Source organism: Psammomys obesus, unplaced genomic scaffold (assembly GCF_907164565.1).
Source record: "Psammomys obesus unplaced genomic scaffold, mPsaObe1.curated_primary_1811, whole genome shotgun sequence".
NCBI lineage: Eukaryota > Metazoa > Chordata > Mammalia > Rodentia > Muridae > Psammomys > Psammomys obesus.
In genome coordinates, this window is record NW_026591497.1 from 1,944,696 (window position 1) to 1,966,143 (window position 21,448).

General features: G+C 48.6%; 1 protein-coding gene across 1 annotated transcript in view; it reads left to right on the forward strand.

Moving 5' to 3' along the window:
• Gnb1l (G protein subunit beta 1 like) overlaps positions 1-21,448 on the forward strand; it is a 64,882-nt gene that overhangs the window by 25,787 nt on the left and 17,647 nt on the right. The window contains exons 3-6 of the mRNA XM_055610283.1: positions 8,743-8,883; positions 9,241-9,366; positions 13,306-13,468; positions 17,578-17,676. Of these exons, the coding sequence (XP_055466258.1) occupies positions 8,759-8,883; positions 9,241-9,366; positions 13,306-13,468; positions 17,578-17,676 (513 nt within the window). The 5' untranslated portion in view covers positions 8,743-8,758. The remainder of the gene's footprint in view (positions 1-8,742; positions 8,884-9,240; positions 9,367-13,305; positions 13,469-17,577; positions 17,677-21,448) is intronic.

Here is a 21,448-nt window from a genome sequence, read left to right on the forward strand (position 1 = left end):
AGGAAGGAAGGAAGGAAGGAAGGAAGGAAGGAAGGAAGGAAGGAAGGCGGGCTCGTGATGGGAACTTGACTGAGGGATGTAGGGGGTTGTAAGTAGGAGGAACTGTAAGGAAGGTGAAGATGTTCTGAACTGAGAATAAAGAGGTAAAGGTTCTCTCAGGGAACAAAGCTGCAGCGTGTCAGGGAGCTGAGCCACAGAGACCCTGCAGACCAGTCCCATTGTGTTCTTTGCGAGACACAGAAGAAAAAGGAAGAAGAAAGCTGAGGAAATGAAGTCAAAATAGGGAAGAAGAACAGGGCCACATTGGCTGCTAACTTGACTTTTAATATCATATAAACAAGGAATAGATGTGGGGTATAAAAACTCACTTGTCTGATACTGGATTCTATACTTACTCTCTCCATTCCTTCCTACTGACCACTGCTCTGCGGTGGGCACTCTGCTGGGCACTCTCCTCCCAGTCCTCCTGCAGATGGCTGGGTTAGTGACGCTGTCCCAATCTGGATGATCTGCTGAAGCAGAGTCTCCAATTCTAGGCTCACCTAGCATGCTCCTTCGGGATCCCAGCCCCCGTGTAGCCTTCTCTTTAGACTTTGGACACTGCATGGATCTGATTTGAAGCTTCTTTTCCAGTCGTGCAGTGCTCAGGTTTGTCAGGTTTCAGCGTGGTCAGGCTGCCAGGTTTCTGCTCTGGCAGGTGCCAGTGCTGAGCATCTGGTGAAGAGGAGGAGAGAGGGTCTTTCTCTGGGTCCTGGTAATGCTGCTCCTGACCTGGGTATGGCGTTTGCTCTGGCATCTGTGACTCTTCCAGTAGCTGTTTCTAGCTCTCTCAGACGTTCCCTAGAGATTCTGGTGGACTGTGCCTGAGTGTCACCTGGTGTTTTTGGATTTCATAAACTCATCTGTCTTTTAAGGTTTCTCAGGGTCCATCGTCTTTCTCATTTCAAATAAAGCCTTACAACCTCATCGCTCCTGTGCAGATGGGAGCCAGGATGCTTCTGGGTATCCCGTTGTAGCCTGCTCAACCTTATTCCCTATCAAATCATAATCTCTATCAAATTCGGAACTAAGCTGTCTGCCAGCCTGCCCAGGGACCTTATCTGCTTTCCACTGTACTGGGGTGTAGGTGTGCAGTGGCTGTTCCCAGCTTTGCTGGAAACTTGAATTCAAGTCTGCATCCTTCTGTTACAAGAGCACTTGCCCCATGAGCCGTCCTCCCAGCCTGACAATGTCATACTTTTGGTTTTTTCCTTAAGGTTAAAGATTTTTAAATTTTACTCCGTCTGTTGAGGTCTTTTGCCTGAAATAGTCTACACACCACATGCGTGCAGTGCCCACAGAAGACAGTAGAGGGTATCAGATCCCCTTGAATTAGAGTTATAGCTGCCTGTGAGCCACTGTGTCTGTGCTAGAAACTGAACCCTGGAGCCCCTGCAAAAGCAGCCAGTGCTCCAAATTGTTGAACCTAGATTCAGCCCTAGTGTTGTTGTTGTTGTTGTTGTTGTTGTTGTTGTTGTTATTATTATTATTATTATTATTATTATTATTATTATTATTATTATTTTGAGACAGGGTCTCTCTACATAGCCCTGGCTGTTCTATACTCACTATGTAGTCCTTGCTGGCTTTGAACTCATGAAATCAGCCCTACTTCTACATCTTGAGTGCTGGGATTAAAGGTGTGTGTAGTGGCTATATGGTTTTTTGTTTTTTTAAGATTTTATTTATTTATCATTTATACAATGTTCCATCTACAAGTACATCTGCATACCAGAAGAGGGCACCAGATCTCATTATTGGTGGTTGTGAGCCACCATGTGGTTGCTGGGAACTGAACTCAGGACCTTTGGAAGAACAGCCCCTCCAGCCCTGGCTGTATGGTTTTAAAGATAATTAGTAGGGGCTGGAGAGATGGCTCAGTGATTAAGAACATTGGCTGCCCTTCAAGGAGACCTGGGTTTGGTTCCCAGCACCCACACGGCAGCTCCACCATCTATAACTCTAGTTCCAGGGAATCTGACTTCCAGTCTCTGTGGACTCCAGGTACACATGTGGTATACAGATGTATAGGCAAAGCATCCATACATATAAAATAATAAGGCCATTCATGCTCATTGAAGGGACAAGGAGAAACTTTTAGATCCACCCAGGCCATTTCCCCTCAGCCTTCCTAGAGGTGGCTAGAGAAAAGAAAAAAATTTAATATTTTCCTACCATTATTACTGGTCAGGAAAGTATCAAATTAGTTTATTATATTTGGATTGTGTTTGCTTAATTTTTAAAATTTTTGTTTGAGTTGTTGATTTGAATCTTATAAAATTTGTTTAATAAAATTTAGCTTGGTATTGGGAGAGAATTTCCAACAATTTTTAAAATAACCCTAAACATACTTCTGCCAATTTGTTCTTTTTTTTTTAATTTGTTCTATATTAATGCAAAGCTGTGTCCTCAGAATCAACAGTGATAAAACATTGAAAACATTGAAGCTTCCATATACCCTGCAATATCAGATGTTCTAGCAAGATTTAATTTTTATATAAAATTAAACACATTCATTAGCATGCAGTCTTGCATTCATCTTTAATAAATGTGTTTTGTGTGTACCCAAGAATTGTTTTAGAATAAGTTTATGACTTACTATCAGGAAACCCATTCTGTGTAAAATTTTTCTTAGGTGTAAAGGTTTGTGAGTAGATGTGCAGTACGGTCTAGCTTAACAAGGGTATTTGTTCTCTGTCTCTGTTACTCCAGTGAAGCACTTGAAGGAGGCTACCCTAGAACAACAGGGCTGCTTTGCCAACAGTTTTGGGAGTGGGCAGCCCCAGTATTGGGCTTTGGTGAAGAGCAGGGTGTGTGTGTGTAGGGGGGCGAGATCATGGCATGTGTGTGTACCGGAGGAAGAAGCCCATCACCAGACAGGGATCCAGAGACCCGCTCAGGAACCAGATTCTCTCCTGCCGTTTACACCTAGGAGACCTGGAGACTGGCATTCCTGCCTAAGGGGAGAGCTCCCTAGACAGTGAGTGTGGGTTATTATAAGTGGGTACCGCCACAGAAAGGCTTCAGCACTACCTGGGGACTTGGTTTAAAACATACACTCTGGGTAGAGAGACCAAATCAGTTAGCTGTCCCTGACTCCCATTGCTGTGTTCCTAACATTTTCAGAGTTTAATCATGATGCATTTGTCAGTGGCTTGAGTTTCTGTGTTCTCACTGAATGCTTGTCTTTCCCAAATTTTCAGTCATTGTGTATAAGTTTTTTTTTTTTTTCTCTGATCTCTTCTCTCACTTATTTCTAGGACTTTATGTCCTGAATGTCTCTGCTTTTCTAATGGTTTATTTCAGGTTTTTTCCTGATTTTATGTTGAGTTTCTATTGATCGGTTTTAATGTTCCCTGTTAGTTTGTTACCAAATTACAATACAAAACAGGCCAGGTGTGGTGGCACTTAGGGAGACAGAGGCTGGTGGATCTCTGAGTTCAAGGTCAGCTGGGCCTACAAGTCTAGGCCACAGAAAAATCCTATCTTGAAAAACCACCACCAACAACAAAAAAAAAACGAAAAACCCAGCAGCAAGTACAAAAACAAAAAATGACTAAGACATGGAAAAATGGCTTAGTGGTTAAAATTGCTTATTCTTGCCGAAGATCCAGGTTCAGTCCCCAGTACCTACATGGTGTCTCACAATCATTCATAACTCAAGTTCCAGGACTTTAATGCCCTCTCTGACCTCTGCAGGTGCCAGACGTGCATTTGGTACATAAAACATATATGCAGACAAAATATCCACAAACATAAAAATATTGTTTCGTTTTTTAAGACAGGGTTTCTCTGTGTAGCCCTGGCTGTCCTGGAACTTGCTCTATAGACCAGGCTGGCTTCAAAATCATCGATCTACCTGCCTTTGCCTTCCAGGTGCTGGGATTAAGGGTGTGTGCCACCACTGCCCAGCTAAAAAATTTTTTTTAATCTAAAACAAATATACCACAATAATAATAATAAATACATATGAACTGTTGTACATACCCAGATTTTCTCTAGTACCTCCAAAATCAGATGTCCCCAAATATCAATCATGGCTCTCCTTTTGATCTTATTTATTTGTTTCTTTATTTGTGTGTATATGAATGATATGGGGGGGGGGGTTGTAGCATGCATGTAGGGGTTGGAGAATAAGTCTGGAGTTCTCTCTTTCCACTGTGTGGGTTCTGGGTTTCAACTCAGGTTTCCAGGCTTGTATGGAAAGAGTACCTTTCTCCACTGACCCATCGTGCTGATCCTAGCCTTTTTTTCTCCCCACCTCTTTCCCCACCCCATCCTTTTTTGAGAGAAGGTATCTCTAGAACCCATCTATCTAGCCTGGAGCTCTATGTAGACCAGGCTGACCTCACACTCACAGAGATCCACATGCTTTTGTCTCCTGCATGAAGGGATTAAAGGAATCCGCCATCATGCCTAGCCTAGCCTTCTCTGTTTTGATCCAGTTTGTAATTTAATAATAATTTAATAATTTAAAAATATTTAATAATAATTTAATTTAATATCCGGTATCTAAAGTTTCTCTCCACACCCCCCCCCCCAACTCTTTCTCTCAGTCTCTCTTGGGGTAGGGGATGAGACAGGGCGTCTCTGTGTAACCCTCACTCTTCTGGAACTCACTTTGTAGGCCAGGCTCAAACTCAGAGATCTTCTGGCCTCTGCCTCAGAGAGCTGCCCAGATGCCTTTGATAGCTCTTCATTTTGCTTTAATATAGAAAAGTCCTTTTGCTTCTGTAGTTTCTCTTGACCTTGGCCATATTCACAAGCCTATACTAATTGTCTTGTGCTGTGTCCTATGACTGGATGTGCCTGTTTCCTCATGGCCAGGTTCATGTTTAAACATTGTCAGCATGGGTTCATGCAGATGGTGCCATGATATCTTATCGCATATCATCAGGAGATAAGCAATGTCTTTATTTATCATTGGCGGCGCCAGCTTCTATCATTTGGGAAAAGTGATGACAGCTAGATGTCTCCATTGTAAAGGTGCACTTTCCTTTTGTGACTAGTAATCACAAGAGAGTACCAGGGCAGCCTATTTCCCAGTGACCTTTTGCTAGATTGGATCTTTTTTAGATCTGATTTGGGATATATCCCATCCCAGTTTGTTTCCCATTGCTGTGATAAAACATCATGACCAAAAGCAACCAGGGGAGAAAAGAGTTCATTTGGCTTACTTGTCCTGTGCTCAGATAGTCATAGAGGGGATTCAGGGCAGGAACTCAAGCAAGGCAGGAACTTGGAGGCAGGAACTCAAGAGACCATGGAGGGACACTGTTTCCTGACTTATCATAACTCCATGGCTTACTCAGCTTACTTTATTATGCAACCCAGGACCACCTGCACAGGTCTGGTACGGCAGCCACCAGACTGAGTCTTCCTACATCAGTCATTAATCAAGAAAATGCCCCCCACATATTTGCCTACTGGCCAATCTGAAGGAGGCATTTTCTCAACTGAGGCTCTTTCTTCCTGGATGATTCTAGCTTATGTAAAGTTGACATAAAACCATCAGTCCAATAGAGTCACAGAGAGGGGACTTCTCAGTAAGGATAACTGAGGCCTCTAGACAAAGGCTGCTGTGATTTGCCCAGGTGTATGCTGTTATTTTCCACCGTGTGTGGGCCAAGGACATTCAGCACTTTTAGGGCATTTGTAACATTCAGAGGAAAGGTCACCCATTTTCCAAATTGCCAGGTTGTCTCTCCTGTAAATTTTTAAAATAATCTGTCTCACTTTGACATCTTGAAGAACAGGCAGAACCAAAGTGTGCTCTGGGTTTTGTTTTTGGTTTTTTTTTTTTTTCTGATTTTTTTGCCCTCCCACTCATGGAGTAAGAGAGAAGGGGTAGAGCCACACAGCAGCACTGTGCATGGGCTATGCACAAGGGCTGCGGCCTCCACCCCGGGAGGCCAGTGGCCAGGGGCCAGGAGAGATAGGATAATACAATTATTCTCAATTAGATTAATAAAGAATAATTAGATGTCATAAATCAAGTAATCATAGGATATTGTCATAGGAAAAATATGTAGGTAGAATTAATTAGTTTTCAAATAAAGCATTTATTTTAATTGCCTGAAATGATGGAGCCCTTAATTGTTGATGCATCATTTTGGCCTGAGCTTTTCAGCTGTTGTAACAGCGTGACGTGACGGGTTTGTTCCCTGCATTTCTGGGGAGACAATAGAGGAGACCTTGATTTCATCACCTCACAATGAGCCTTCTGCTGTAAGGTTCTGGAAACTCCCACCATGCCGCAGGCAGGTGGCAAGTGTGGGCTGAGCTTCAGCTGGCACTGCCCAGGGTTATGTGTGTGAAAACTCTTATGCACATGTGTTCATGAGTGTGCATGTGAACACAAGTGAACACATGTGTTTTAGTGTATGCCTGAGGGTCTGTATATGCCCTCGTATGTGGAATGCATCTGAAGGGGGTGCATCTGTGTGTGGGGCAGGTTATGTATGCATGTATAAGTGTGAGCATTTATGTGTTTGCGTATACACACGTGGCTGCAGTATGTGTGGTATCTGGATTGCACCCATGTGCCTACAGAGGTAGCCTGTCAGACTTCATGGCCTGGACCCGTGTGGCGGGATTCCCTATCCTGGCCTTGGAGCTTTCCTGCGAGTGGTGGAGCTAGGGCCTGTGGACCTGTGTCTGGTGAGAACACAGCTGGGCTTTGGGAGACCAACAGCTGCCTTCTGAATCTCTGGGTAGCTGCTTGGGGCAGTTCTTCCAGCATTTGTGATTTGGGGCATGTTTCTGTGAACAGTGTGAGATCATGTTTCTCTCTAGCAGAAGTCACTTGCAAAGAGTTAGTCAGCTCTTACCAAATGATGACTTTCTAAGTTTAGAGGACGGTGAAGCTCTTTCCCTGCCTCCCCTCACCCTGAAAGAAAAAAAATAGAAAAGAAGGGATTTGGCAGTTTGTACATCCATTCCTGAGACCTTGTTTTCTCTGAAAGCCCTTGAGGGAGGCAGGGTCCAAGGGTAGAATTAGTTAGGAAGGGCTTGGCCTGGTGGGACCTGCATCAGGTCAGTAGTCATGTTTATGACTGATCTCTCGCCACTGGCATGGGTACAGACCAAACTGGCCTGGCACAGCCCTGATCCCACCCCCATCCTCCTAGTCTACCCTCCATAGGCCCCGGTGCTCTCTGGTGAGCCTGGATCTGGCTGCTGAATGTCTTCTTCCACTGGGGTGTGGCTCAGAGCCCATACCTCATAACAAAGAAGAAAGGATGAAGGCGTAGGATAGTATGGAGGAATGGCACTGTGGCACACTGGTGGAAGGCGTCCCTGATGGGATTGCTCTGGGGAGACCCCTCATTACAGAAGCCTTTGCCTCTGGCCTCTACACTGCTCACAGTTGTGTGTGGCCTCAGCCTGTAGTCCCTCTTCCCACATTCCACACCAGCCTTAAGGCACAGTCTCCCCTCTGGAAGAATCCTATCTAGCTCTTTTACCCCATTCTTTCCTTGCCATGTTCTTTTGATGGCTGCAACTGCCCCCTCCCCCCAAGTTAGGTGAGCTGCCTCCCCCTGCTGTCTCTCTGACTTCTTCCCCTGTACCTTCATCCAGATGTGGTTTAGGGGCCACTCCTGCTTGTGAAGAACAGCCAACTGTGGGGCTGGGGTGGTGTGAGAGGGTGGACTGCAGACAAGGTTGAATGTGTGTTCTAGGGCAGTGGAAACTTCTCCTTTGCAAGGTCTTAAATACAAGCGCTGTGGTTTGAGGTGTGGTCTCTTTGCTGGGACAGCCCCTCTGTAGGTATGGCCAGATGACTTGGTCCTGCCCTTTTCCTCATGTACCCTTATTGGCTGCTCTGCCCGTTGGTGGCACGTGCCTTGAGGAACCTGGGTCAGCTCACCCAGAGTCCTGCTTCAGTTCTTCAAAAGTAAAGAGTATTCTATGCAGAGTGGTTATAATTAGAACTTTTGGTGCTTCAAGCCAGGATCAGTAAGGCTGTTTGTAGCCCTCTCAGGACTTCATGCAGCTCTCATTTACAAGCCCATGTCTGTGGAGTAGGTGCTGGAGCTGGATGCAAGGCAAGAGCAGCACAGCCCAGACTCCTCACACTGGCCATGGGGCAGGAGTGGAATTCATCATCCAGGCATCTCATTACTGTACTTAGGGAGAGAAGAACAGGGACTCCAGAGGGTAGGGCATCCAAGGGAGGCACAAGAGTGAAGCCTGCTGGGGAAGGACTCAGTCCAGTACATGTCAGGACGAGTGTTGTGAATGTGCAGGGTCACTGTGGGAGGGGACAGTCTGAGTACCTGACTCATGGACCATCATAGGGACAAGGTTCTTATGAGAGAAAGAGATTAGGCCTAACTCTGCAAAGTGTGACAAGTAGGGGTTCATAGTTATCGGCAGGTAGAGGATGTGCATGGAAAATAGGTGAGAGGAGATATCAGGTATGGTGACTCCGGCTGAAGGTAGAACAGGGTAAGCAGATGTTACCTGATGGACAGTAAAGACTGAGGCCCCAGTCATTCGGAAAGCATGCAAATAGTGGATATGGGGATAATATTAAACTGGCTTAGGGTTTTTGCTAAAGCAGTATCCTTTAACAGTATTGTTTTTCCAGAAGGGACAAAAGTTAGGGACTGAGCCAACAGCTTTCTAAATGTTCACTCCAGCTGCCTTCTGAAGGGTTATAGAGCTCTCTGTCACTCATGTCCTCCCTTGTACCCCCAGGACTGCATTTACCCACATGGCAGCCCTGCTCCCACCACCGCCTAGTCCCAGATTTGTCCTCCGAGGCACACAGTCAGCTGTGAACACGCTGCATTTCTGCCTACCATCCCAAGCTCCAGAAAGCCCGCTCCTTTTCTCAGGGTGAGTAACTGCTGTCCTGCCCCAAGCCCAGGGCATTGTTCAGCTCTAGGCTGCATGGGGCATGGGTGCTGTCTAAGGTGCTGGTGGGGGACTGTGCTTGCCTCACTTTCAGAACCTGACTGGAACTCCTGGTAGGAGCAGAGTCATGTCTCTCTGTCCCACACCACTGCCCCCACCCCTGGACCCTTCTGGCCACCTCTGCTGGAAGTGAGGCCTGGCTGACCTTTGGTTCAGGTCAAGTCTCTTCCAGCTCAGGTCTTCATTCACTGGTTGTGTGTGCTATTGGCCTGGAGAGAGTTCAGGATGCCTACTGACTGCAGCCCCTGACCCTGCCTATGCCTGACTTCTCTCCAACAGGTCTCAGGGTGGCCTGGTGCACATCTGGAGCCTGCAGACAAGAAGAATGGTTGCCACCCTAAATGGCCACAGTGGACAGGGTGTAACCTGGTTGAAGACACTGCCCCAGGGACACCAGCTCCTCAGGTGGGTTACAGTGGCACAAGGGAGGTCCCAGGGGATTTATGCTGGGAACTCTGACAGGCCTCTGTTCATCCTTTTAGCCAGAACAGAATGGGCAATGAACCGAAGGGGCGGGGCCATCTGGCCAGCTTAGCTATAGCTTGTGGAGAGTGTAGGGCCATCTCCAGCCTTTGGGAAGCAGACAGCTCTGGCCCCTGTCAGATGGAATTATCTTCTTCCCTGGGGCCCTTTGGTGCTATGAGGCAGGTCTGGGTGCCATCTGAGGTAGCTGGTACCAGCCCAGCAGGTACCAGCAGCTAATGGAAAGGCTTGGGGTTGTGGCTCAGAAGTGGTCAGAGGTCACAGCACCCTGTGCTAAAGGGACAGGGATGAACAAAGCAGGGCCAAGCCAACTGACTTGAAAGGCCTGAAGGGTAGCCTGGGGTGGGCACTTACATAAGCACCCTATCTCCCAGCCAGGGCGGGGGCTGCGGGTATGGAATGCCCAGGTGCATTTGCACTGTGCTGAGACCACAGCCCACCAAGGCTGCCTGGCCTCAGCTGTGTTTGGGTCTGGGTTTCTCCCAAGAGGCCCTGGAAGGGGCTGTGTGCTTTTCTCTCCAGCAGGGCTGGAGAGCCCCCAGCTCTAGTTGCACCTGGGCCGCAAGAGCTGCACTAGCCAGCACTTCTTTACTTTGTCATTGTGAAAGCACATATTTACAGGCTGGCACAGGGGTGTGCAGCCCTTGAGTAGGGCACCTGAGTAACCACTGCCCAGTCAAGGACAGCACTGTAGCACTGCCCACTGTGGAGTCGGTGGCAGCCCAGGACTGCTGTACTGTCCCGCTGTGTGTCTTGAAAGAGAGCAGAATGGATTTATCAGTTTTCCCTAAGTTAGGAAAACAAACAAACAAACAAACAAAAGACTACCAGGTATTTAATGTACACCTTTGGTCCCAGTGCTCAGGAAGCCAGGCAGGAGGATTACTGTGAGTTTGGCATACCACTGATTTCTGCCCATTTTTCTAGTAGACTGACTGCATTTTTTTCTAGTTGATACATGAAGTCATTTTGATATTTTAGATAGCACCAGTATTCTTCTATTGCAGATTGTCTCTGCAACAGGATTTGCATGTATTTTCACTCTCCTAGGGGTGTCTTCCTGGTAATGGAGTCACACTGGCCAGACCGTCCCCATGTGGTTAAGCTCCTGAATCAAGGAGAAGCCTATGCTAAGACACCGACATCCTTACCTATCTCCAGAGCTCACTGTTGCCTCTTTAGGTTCACAGTTCCTCTGGAATGTGCTGCTGATGTGGGATACAAGTAAAGCCTGTTGTCCCATCATCCCTTCCGTTCTTTCCCTCCAGATTCAGCCCTGTTGACATCAGTATCCAAGGTCACAGACAGGAAGGAAATGCTAGCAGCTGCATGTGGGCTTTGGGGGGTTGTTCCCTGGTCCTCATTTCCTATGATCTCAGTGCTCCTCAAGTACTCTGTAGAATGCCCCAGATTTAGAAACTGAGGCCCTGGGTTTCGGGAGGGAGCCCAGTGCAGTAACTGCCAACCTTGTGATGCTAGAAGTACATGGGTCCCTGGGGCTCCTTCGCAAGTGAGGCTGGCCTTGGTTACATAGGTAGGTGGTATCTGCTGGACCCACATCAAAGAACTTGAATTTCCCCAGTCTGAAAATCTGAAAGCTCGTTTCTTGTTGGTTTTGTTGATTTTTGAGACAGGGTCTCACAATGTATCTCTGACCATCCTGAATTCCTTATGTTGTAGACCAGGCTGGACCTGAACTCAGAGAGATTGGTCTGTCTCTGCCTCCTGAGTGCTGGGATTAAAGGCAAGTGCCACCACACCCTGCATAAAAACCTGAAAGTTTTAGAGTGTCATGTATCAGCACTTAAAACATTTCAGATTTTAGAGCTTTTCATATTTCCCATTTTCCAAACAGGGAAGTTTAACTGGTGAAGCTGATGCAAACATTCCAAACTCTGAAAAATCTCTGAGCAATTGCAGTCTCACGTGGTTTAGAAAAGAGCCCTCATGCTGGGCCTTGACATCCCTTAACAGGACAAATGAAATAAAAGATGCTGTTGGCAGTGAGCCCTTTAAAATGCAAGGACTTTTATCCCAGCACTGGGGAGGCAGAGGCCCAAGGGTCTCTGTGATTTCCATAGCACTTCCTGGGTTCCTGAGAAGCAGGTCCGCTTCGAGCCGGTGCTAAAACCTGGCTTCTCCGGCTAATGGCAGCTTTCAGCAGTGGCTTCTGCCTGAAATGGTTCTGGCTTGCATACTCTCGTGGGGCTCTGTTTTCCTCGTACCACCTTCCTCCTGTTGGTAGAGTCTTGCTTTAATCAAAACTGATGAATCTGGGAGGAAGAACTGTCCCTGGTTCCCCTTCCCTCTTTTGTTCTTTCTTTTTCTTTTGTTGTTTTGTTTTGTTTTTTCAAGACAGGGTTTCTCTGTGTAGCTTTGGTTGTCCTGGACTCGCTTTGTAGACCAGGCTAGCTTCAAACTCACAGAGATCTGTGTGTCTCTCTCTTTCAGGCAAGCACCATTGCGCCCCGCCCCTCCCGTGAATCCTGGATTTTTAAAGGGCTCAGTGCTGATAACATCTTTTGTTTCATTTGCTAATGCTTCCTTACTCCCCAATATTGCAAGATACTTGAACCCATGTTGGTTTTTCCTTACCTCTGCTCTGGCATCAACATCTCTTCAGAAATCTGGTTGTTATGTTTAGAAAAACAATGAGCCCCTGGGCTGTCCACGGGTGGCACAGGGGGACGCCTGGGCCTACATTGCCCATACTGTCACATTCACCTGTGTTCAACCATGTCTCCTATCTGCATGTGTCTGGCCACACACATGTTTACACTGACCTCTTGCTTCTGACCTGACCCACAGTTCTGTGTGTTCACCAGCGCGGTCACAGCTATTTGGAAAGGAACATCCTTATGTCTACTACGGGCCCCCATATTTGCTCTTCCAGAGAAGGCAGAACTGACGCCTGTAAAGAGCCAGGCCTGCTCAGAGCCACAGTTTCTACAGTCTTCAGTCAACACTTGTCCATGTGCCTTGGGTCAGCTTCCATCTGTGCTTCCTGCCCCAGTGCACTGTCATCCACACGGTCATAGTGCAGTCCGTCATAGGTTCCTGGGCTCTTGCGTAGCTGGCTGGGGCTGTTCTCACTGTGCACAGTGACAGTCACACTGTCTGTGGGTCTGCAGGTTTGGCATAGTGCCGTCATGCATCCGTTTCCCCAAGGCCACCGGAAGCAGCCTGCCATCCTAAAAAGCCCAGAGCCGCCACTGTGGTCAGTTCTCTCACGGTTCTCCATCCCTGCGCCCATTCCTTTTCTTGAATGTCACAGGAGTGTAGTTACATGTTGCAGAACCTTCAGATCTGGCTTCTTTCACTTCACAAGTCACGGCTCAGCTTCCTTCCAGCTGTGGCATGTGTCAGCAGTCGGCGCCATCCCTTGCTGAGGGGCACTCCGTGGCACAGCATACTTGGCCATTCTTTGTTGCAGAGCAGCTGGGTTGTTTCCAGCCCGGGTGATGATTCATAGAGCTGCTGTCAACATGCTTGCATGGCATGTAGAGTGAATTTAGGTCTTAAATACACTTTGGAAGAGACCCGAATGAGACTTCTGAGTCCTTAAAGACCATTTACAGAAAGAAAGGGGGTACAAGGGGTGCATTAGTGGCACTGGAATGACAGGAGGCCAGCCATAGGTGCATGCCTCAGTGTCCACATCTTTAGTCTACTGAATGTCCTGGCATCAGCACCTTGGATGCCAACTCAGCTGAACACTGGGAGAGAAACCCTCCTCACGGAGGCCTCCAGCTTGGATGGGGTGAAGCTTTCCAGCATTGAAGGGCTAAGGGTCAGATGCTGGTTCAGGTGGGTACATACATGCCTACAATGTCTCACAGACCTCTCCCCTTGCTTCCTCAGCCAGGGCCGGGACCTGCGGCTGTGTGTGTGGGACTTGGCAGAGGGCAGGAACGCTATCATGGACTCAGTTCAGTTGGACAGTGTGGGCTTCTGCAGGAGCTCTGTTCTGACCAGGGGACAGCTAAGCTGGATGCTTGCTGTGCCAGGGAAGGGCAGTGATGAGGTAAGGACCAGCCCTTGGAGCTCCTTCCATACACTAATGACACTGGGTTTGTCTTAACCAGACACACGTGTCCTCCCCCAGTAAGGAGGGCCCAGTGATGGTGCAGTACTCTGTGAGCTGCAGGGCTACAGCCTGCCTGATTCACTGCATCTCTAGGAGCCTCAGGCTGAGGCACAGCCTGGTCAAATGTGAGGTCCTATCCTTCCAAGACAATAGTGAAAATCAGGGAAGGCTCAGGCAGACCTTGGTACTCTGCATAACACTGTTCCTGGATGAGGGCCACTTAGGACTATGTCTAGTCCTGCATGTATGTGCACACAAACACACACAATATATGTCTGTTCACATATTCATATACATGAAAATATATATTCAGAGAGGAACCTCCAGAAATTGGGGGCCTTGGTACACTGTCAGCCTGATGGAAAAGGCAACAGAGATGCTGATATAGTGACACACTGAAGAAAACTGAAGCAACAGGAGCCCACAGTCAGGGCCAGAGCTGTGACACGGTGAAAATGCAGAAGATTCTGGAGCTGTGTGAGGGTAGGTGTGGCCAAGGGCTTTAAGAAGGGAGGATAAAGCCTGAACTCACAAGCCAGAATGGGAGCAAGTCTGGGGGCAAGAAGAAGTAAAGAGGAACTTCCGGGCATCCAGGCCTTCTCTGAAACCAGCTGTTCTACAAATGCTAGTAAAAAGAAAAGGAACAGGAGAAAAAGACATCTGAAAACCACAACCCAACAGCAATGAGGCCAAAGTAACAGGAGATGGAGCCAGGCTGTAGCACCAGGACCCTCTGCTTTCTATAAGAGTAAACTAAGCTTATCTCAGGGCTTCTTTCCATAGAATCAGCTGCCGCCCTGTTTGCAGAGCTGTGGGTACAACACATGGCCAGAGATGAGGAACCAAAGGGCCAGGACCATGTTCAAACCCAAACGTGAGGGGTGGGAACTACACTCCACACAGGTATATTCTCGGGAGGTTAGTGCAGCAGCCTAAGGATACAGAAGTCACAGGTACACAGTGTGCACAGTCTACAAGCCATGGCTGGAACTGTCCCTGCCCAAGCACTCAGGAAGACCCCATTATGGTAGCACAGAGAGGCAGGATGGAAAAGGCCCCTAGGTAGGAGCTCTTTAAATTTGCTCAGGCTAAGAAGAGGGACAGTGAGCCCAGGACCGTCTAGGAGCCTGATCTGGGGTATGTGTTGTGAGTGTAGAAGGCACCCATCCTATATCAGGAGAGCAGGATCCCAAGGTCAAACCCAGGGTAGCTGCCTTGCCTACCCTGGTTCCCCAGGCCTCCCTGAGCATAGAGCCTCCTACAGATGCTGGAGCGTTCCATCTGGCACCCAACTCTAGCTTTTGTTTCCAGAAGGAAAAATGTTAGGTTTGGGCAAGTGTGGCCACCCAGACAGCCGCGAGGGGTGGGAGCATGCTCCCGGGCATTGTTTGGGCCTAAGCCAGCTATGCTTTTTCAGGCCCCAGTTTAGGCAGATTCCAGGCCGACTAGAAAACAACCATTTGCCCAGGATGTGCTGGCTGCTTCTGGAAATGCAGCATCCAGCTGTTGAGATGGCTCAGTGGGTCAAGGTGCTTGCTGCCTAGCCTGACAACCTGAGTTCAATTTCCAGACCCCACACAGTGAAAGGAGAGAACTGACTCACAAGACTTGTGTACACACTCAAACAGACACAAACTCGTGCGCGCACACACTCACACACACACTAATAAATAAATGTAATAAATTTGTTTTGAAAATACAATGCCACCTGCACTGGGGGCTAGAGCCAGGAAGCTGGTGAAAGCTGCACAGGGCCTGTGACCCACATGGAGGAAGACTATACTGATTCTTGGCCTGAGGATGTCTAAGGTCTCTTTAACCCTCAGAGTAGCATCTTACGGCTCTGTGGCTTAGAATGACCTGGTACCGCCTGCCTTGCTGTACAAGAGGAAGCTACTCCCCTATCCCTCACATTAATAAAACTTTTAACAGGTTTTTGGCAAACTGGCAAGAAAAGTGTATGTAGCTCCTAATTGGTGATTTAAATGCAATCATGAACAAATAAATGCCTGTTACTATCTCATTATTTATGAACTAGATCTGCTTGGAGACAAAATGACTTTTCTTGGGCAGGAGCCAAGCCTAACCCAGTGCACAGGCCTGATCTGCCAGCACCAGTAGGAGCTGCCTACTCAGTGCTGCTGGCTGAGGAGGCCCATGGGCCTGAGGAGACAGGGCTGTGGCTAGGAGCCCCTTCCTCTTCTACCTTCTGTCCTGGGAGCAACTGTAAAGCCACACCGTCCGTCTCTTCTTCTCCTGGTACTGTTCCACCCTCCTACTCTATATTATCCTCTGTCCTGGCTTCCTCCATACATAGCCCCTTTCCATGTTTTGGGCACCCCTTCCCATCATGGATTCTGCTTCCTCTGCCCTTGGGTCATGGGTACTGCTGTGTAGTCTGACTAGTCAGCAACCACTCTGGTCACTTGATACTACCTCACAGTTACCTTCCTGCCTCCTTGGAACCCCTTCTTCTGGGCACTATCCTGCCAGCCCATCTCTGGAGCTGTGACAGCCATCCTGATGTCTTGCCCCACAACATTACCAGGGCCTAGGACTCTCCCTTTACCATCTCCCACAGGCAGCCAAGTGTTCTTCAGACAAAGACCTGAGCAAGTTTCCCTGCCTCTACAAAGGCAGGGGCCATAAGACTCATCTGCAGTAAATGGGACAGATAGCTGTGAGCCATTTCTAGGGCTCAATTTGAATATTGGAATTCCAATCACTGTGGAAACCCTGATGAGATTACCCTGCCAGAGAGTACCCTGCCCCCCCCCCCCCCCCCCCCCCATCTATCAGAAATGGACACATCAGCAGGGCTCTTAACTGATATGCTTGGGATTCTTTCCTGCCTGGAAGCTGCCCTGGACCCAGCACCATAGGATTCAGGTGACTGATAGAGAATCATCTCTGTGGCTGTGGCAGATAAGGTTCTATGTGGCATAGGTTGGCAAGGGCAATGCAGCTCTCACTTGCCCAGGCTCTGGCCTCTCGGACATCGTTCCCAGCCTGCCCACACCACGTGTATGTGCTGTCCAGTTGATAACTCCCCATCTGTTGGGAGCTCTGTTGTGTGAAACCAGGGCATGCTAAGCGGGCTTGTGTTCATGCTCTTGCTACTTACCATGGACCGTTGTTCTTGCTGATACCTAGAGAAGTTCAGAGATTCCAGAACCCACAGAGCTCATGTGACACCAGAAAGTATACATCACAGTGCAGTAGAACCCCAGGCATATAAAGGCATAGGAAACATCTGGTTGGTCCTGGGCTGCAGCATGTTGTGTGGGGCCCTTCTGTTCCTTGAGCTCATGTGAGAGGTCTCACTTCCCCCCAAATGAATGAGGGTCCTGTTTTAGCACCTTAGATACAGGGTGTCTGGGAACTCAATCCCATCTGGGCCTCGTGGCCTTGGCCATACACTAAGGATGGTGCTGGCCAGCATATGAGCAGTCCACTTGGATTTGCATATCCACATGGTCTGTGTAGACCACAAGGCCTATCTCAGCCTAGGCACAGAAAGGCCTGGCATCTCAGGCTAGGTTGGCAAGTCAGGTACTTGGGTACTGAAAACTAGGATCCAGTGGTGCTGGCCTTGGCTCCAGGTAGCATGCTGATAGGGTAGTGGAAGGGTCCCAGGCCTGCTACACAAGGGTTTTGCATCATTATTCAGAGAGGGACCTTGGAAACCGTAACCCAGGAGAGACAGACAAGCAAAGGAGGGAGAATGGCCAAAGTAAGTAGGTCCAAGTAGGCCAGACCTGCTTTGTCCAAATGACAGAATGGGGAAAGGCATGTGGTAGCTACTTGCTGGTGAAAGGGTGGTCATTCAGGAATGATGTGAGCATTTGTTTTGCAAGGACCACAGGAGCATCAAAGCCCTCTAGCCTTTACAGACTAATTAGGAGGCTCTGCGCTCAGGTCCCTACAGGGAGAGGAGCAGACAGAAACTCGAAGCAGCCTTGGCTAATCGCCTTAAACGTCTCTTGTTTGCATAGCAGAGACTTGGCTTGGCATCAGCCCAAATCAGCTTGTTTTCTCACTGTCAGGTTCAGATTCTGGAGATGCCATCCAAGACGTCAGTGTGCACCCTGAAGCCGGAGGCGGATGCCAAGCCAGGCATGCCCATGTGCCTGGGGCTGTGGCAGGTAAGACAGCATGCGCCAGCCACACCCGACAGCCTTGAGTCATGCCCACTCGGGATTGGATTTGTCATCAAATCTACTATCCCTTAGAGAACATGTACCTGCTGTCCTCTGGGGCCCAAAGCTGACTGGACGTTGGCTTCTCTTGACTGTTGCTTGGAAGGTACCCCAAGAGAAACATCACAGAGAAACCAGGTGCCCTGGGCAGTGTGCCGCATGGATGCCCAGATGTGGCTGTGAGGTGGGCACAGTTGGGTCAGCTGCTGGGCCCGCTCCCAGAAGAATGTACCCTTTTTCTCAGCATTTTTGGTCCTTGGCTCTGCTGAGGCTGGGGAAAAGGCTAGCTGATGTCAACAAGCCTGTGGACCTCACTGTGCTAGGCATTCATTTTTGTCACTCCTTGACTTGACCTTATAGGGGAACATTAGCATGATGATTTCCCCACGGCCATCCCATGGATATCTAACCTGTAGCCATTTTCTTTGTTCTTGATTTCTGTTTCTGTTGGGGGGTCAGGCACCATCTCCTGGGGCTGTTGCAGAAACTAGGACCCAGGTAGACATCACAGCCTAAGGTCTGGAGTTCCCCACCTCTGCCTTCCAAAGCACCAGACCTTTACAAGGTGAGGCCTTCCCGGGCAACATCAAGGTCAGCATCTTTCCCTTCTGGGTCACCTCTATTTACTGTATTTATCTGCAAAGAGTCCTGGAAGCCTCAGCCCCTATCTTAACTGGTACAGACAACAGTGGGCAGGTCAGAGGTTAGCGCCCATGTGGGGAGGGATTTGTAACCCTTTGGCCATCTTTCTAGTTCTCATTGGTGATTTCTGTCTTATACTTGCTGCCTCCTTGAACTCTTCTAAAAAGTGAGATGAGATGATGGGCTTGCTCAGTTTGGAATTGCCTGCATGACCCACAGGAGGCATGGGGAAGGCACTTCTGTGCCTGCCCCAGGGATTCTGTCTGGATGGATGGCAGAAAGATGTCTGGCCTGCTTTCATGTGGCTTTCCTTGCAGCTTCTTTTTTAATTTTTATCTTTATGTATGGGTATTTTGTCTACATGAATGTGTGTACCACTTGTGTGCCTGGTACCTATGGAAGTCAAAAGATAGCTTTGGACCTCTGGAACTGAAGTTACAGACAGTTGTGAGCACCATGTAGGTGCTGGGAATCTAACCTGGGTCCTCTGCAAGAGCAGCCAGTGCTTTTAACCACTGTGCCATCCCCTCCAGCTCCCTATAGCTTCTTAAATGAGAGATCTGGGTTAGATTTGGAGTCTTCAATAAGCTGATCCTAGCGTGCCGCCTTTGCTATGCAGCTTCCTGGGGGAAAGCCTTGTTGGGGGGTGACCATGGCAGGGCTTCTGAGACCCTATCTAACAAAGCTCCTGGGGCCTACAAGTCTGCAACCTGTCAGAGGCAGAGCCTAGTTCTTGCTACAGTGTGTCCCGATGGGGCTCCCCAAGAGTTTCTGGGCACATCCCTGGGGAAATAAATGTATCCTCATTCTGCCTTCGCTTACTTACACTCTAGTATCTAGGGGGGGTGACCACAGTACATACAGGTTCTGGCACAGGCATCTGTGGCTACACCGATCCCTATTCTGTACCCTGGGAAACATAGGTCATTGCACAATCATGTAAAAATTCCATCAGAAAAAAAAAATGTGTAGAAAGGGATGTACAAACTTGTTAAGGCAATTAATATAGTTGACAGAAGGACAAATCATGGTTCTGTTGGTGATATAGATCCAACATGAAGCCTGTAGCTGCAAAAGGCCTCTGGTTATAGGAATGTTCTTTGTTTTCTCCTAAATCCAGAAATCCTAGGATAGGAACTCACTAATCTGAGTGTAGCAAAGTATCCTGACTTGATAAATTTTTCTGAAATACTCAGGTCCATTTTTAGTTTGTGCCTCAAAGTAGCTCTTCTGTGTTGCTACATAACTCCAGGCCGTAAATCGGGCTAACGTCACCATACCCACCCTCAGAGAAGGCTCCCAGTCTGAGTCTTGGGGCCTCTCTAGCTGAGTTGCAGTACACAGCATTGGGGTTCCTATAGGCCCCTGTCCTGCTACCATCTCTCAGGCCCTACTTCAAAGGGTGGAAGAGGTTTCAGAGTCAGTCTTTGTCTGTAGGTCCCAGCTGTGGACAAGGAGCTGCTAAAGAGGGAAGGGCAGGATGACTTCAGATCCTCGGCTTTGCAGCGTCAGAGCTGTGGCCACCAGAGGCCTCCTGGCTACAAGAATACTTGTCAAGCCTGTGCTGCCTGTCACTAGAAGGCTACAGGGACCAGGGTAGAACTAGTAGAGTGATGTGGCCAGGTGCTGGGCTGTGGTGGTAACTGGCAGGGGCTGAAATCCCAAGCTTACCTTCTGGGCCAGTCTGGCTCCTGCTCTGGCTACCATGGCAGAGGGGTCTTTCTAGTAGCCCCTGAATAATCTATATTGCTCAGGACTCATAGTCAGAAGCTTTGTGCATGCCAGCTAGAACTCATACCAGTAATGAGGGGAGCTCTGAACTGCCCTGACTCAGAAAACAAGGAAAGCAGCCTGGTGAAGAGAGGCAGCATAGCCAGAGCTGTGGGAATGTGATAGATGTCACCACAGACCAATGCTAGGGCTGTAGCCTGACACAGTTCTCTCAAGTGAACTTCAGGGTAGCATCTACCAGGTGGCCATGCTGTGGCTGGTGATTAAGAATGACAAGAGTTGGCATGTATTCCTCATTGGGATGCAAAGGGTTCTGGAATTCTTGCACCTGGCACTGCCTCTGCCATGACCCAGCTCACAGCTACTTGTCTAAGCAGCCTGTGTGAAGGGACTTAGCTGCCAGTAGGGCAGAGAGTATGGTCTGCACAAATCACTTCCAAGTAGATGACCTGAGAAACACCAGCAGGGAGCTGATCCCTGTGACAAAGCTTAGGAACAGTGCAGCAGTGCAGACAGGGCCTCTGCAGAGCCAGGCAGAACTATTGCACCAGGTACTGGACATGTGCAGAGACCTGGACAACCCTGCCTCTTGGGGTTATGGTCAAAGCACACAGTGTGGGCTCTGGCCCTAGGAGAGAGGGACTGAAGATGATGCTAAAAATAAATCACCCAGGAAAACACAGAAAGTGTCATGCCTCCTCTCAGGAGCCTCACTCCTTCCTATTTTATATGTGTGAACTTGAATCACCAGCAGGACACAATCAGTTTACCATCCATTTCTGGGGACATATAGAGGCCACATCTATGGCAGCTCTGGCCTTGGTAAGTTCACCGCACTTGCAGAAAGTCTGGCAATTGTGTCCCTCTTTGTTATAGCCATCCTTCCAGATGCTGGTCTACAGTGGGCCCTGTCCTACTGTCCCCCAAAGGTGCCCTACATCATACCACTACTTGTGCTGACCCAGAGAGCCCTGGCCCTTGTGCTGTTTGTTAGATGCATGCCATAGGCCTCCAGCTAGCCTGGGCCTCCGTGCTCAGCCCTGTGCAGTTTCTCTTGGGCTGCTGTGCAGTTCAGGGACTGATGGTATGTCCTTGAGGGTGACTTGGAATCCTGCAGTACTCTTCTTTTGTAGTTGTTTCAGGGGCTAAATAAACGAGCATCAGCCCAGGGCGAAGAGCCCTCTGACCCTCGCCCTCATCCATCACGGTAGTGAGGGCCTCTCACACCAAACTTCCAAGGGTGGGGGCTTCTGCAGCCACGTTAACAAAGCCCAGAAAAGCCTTTTCACTGAGCTTTTAGTTTTCCTGCCTGGTGGTTCTAGATGACTAGCCTCAATAAGGACTG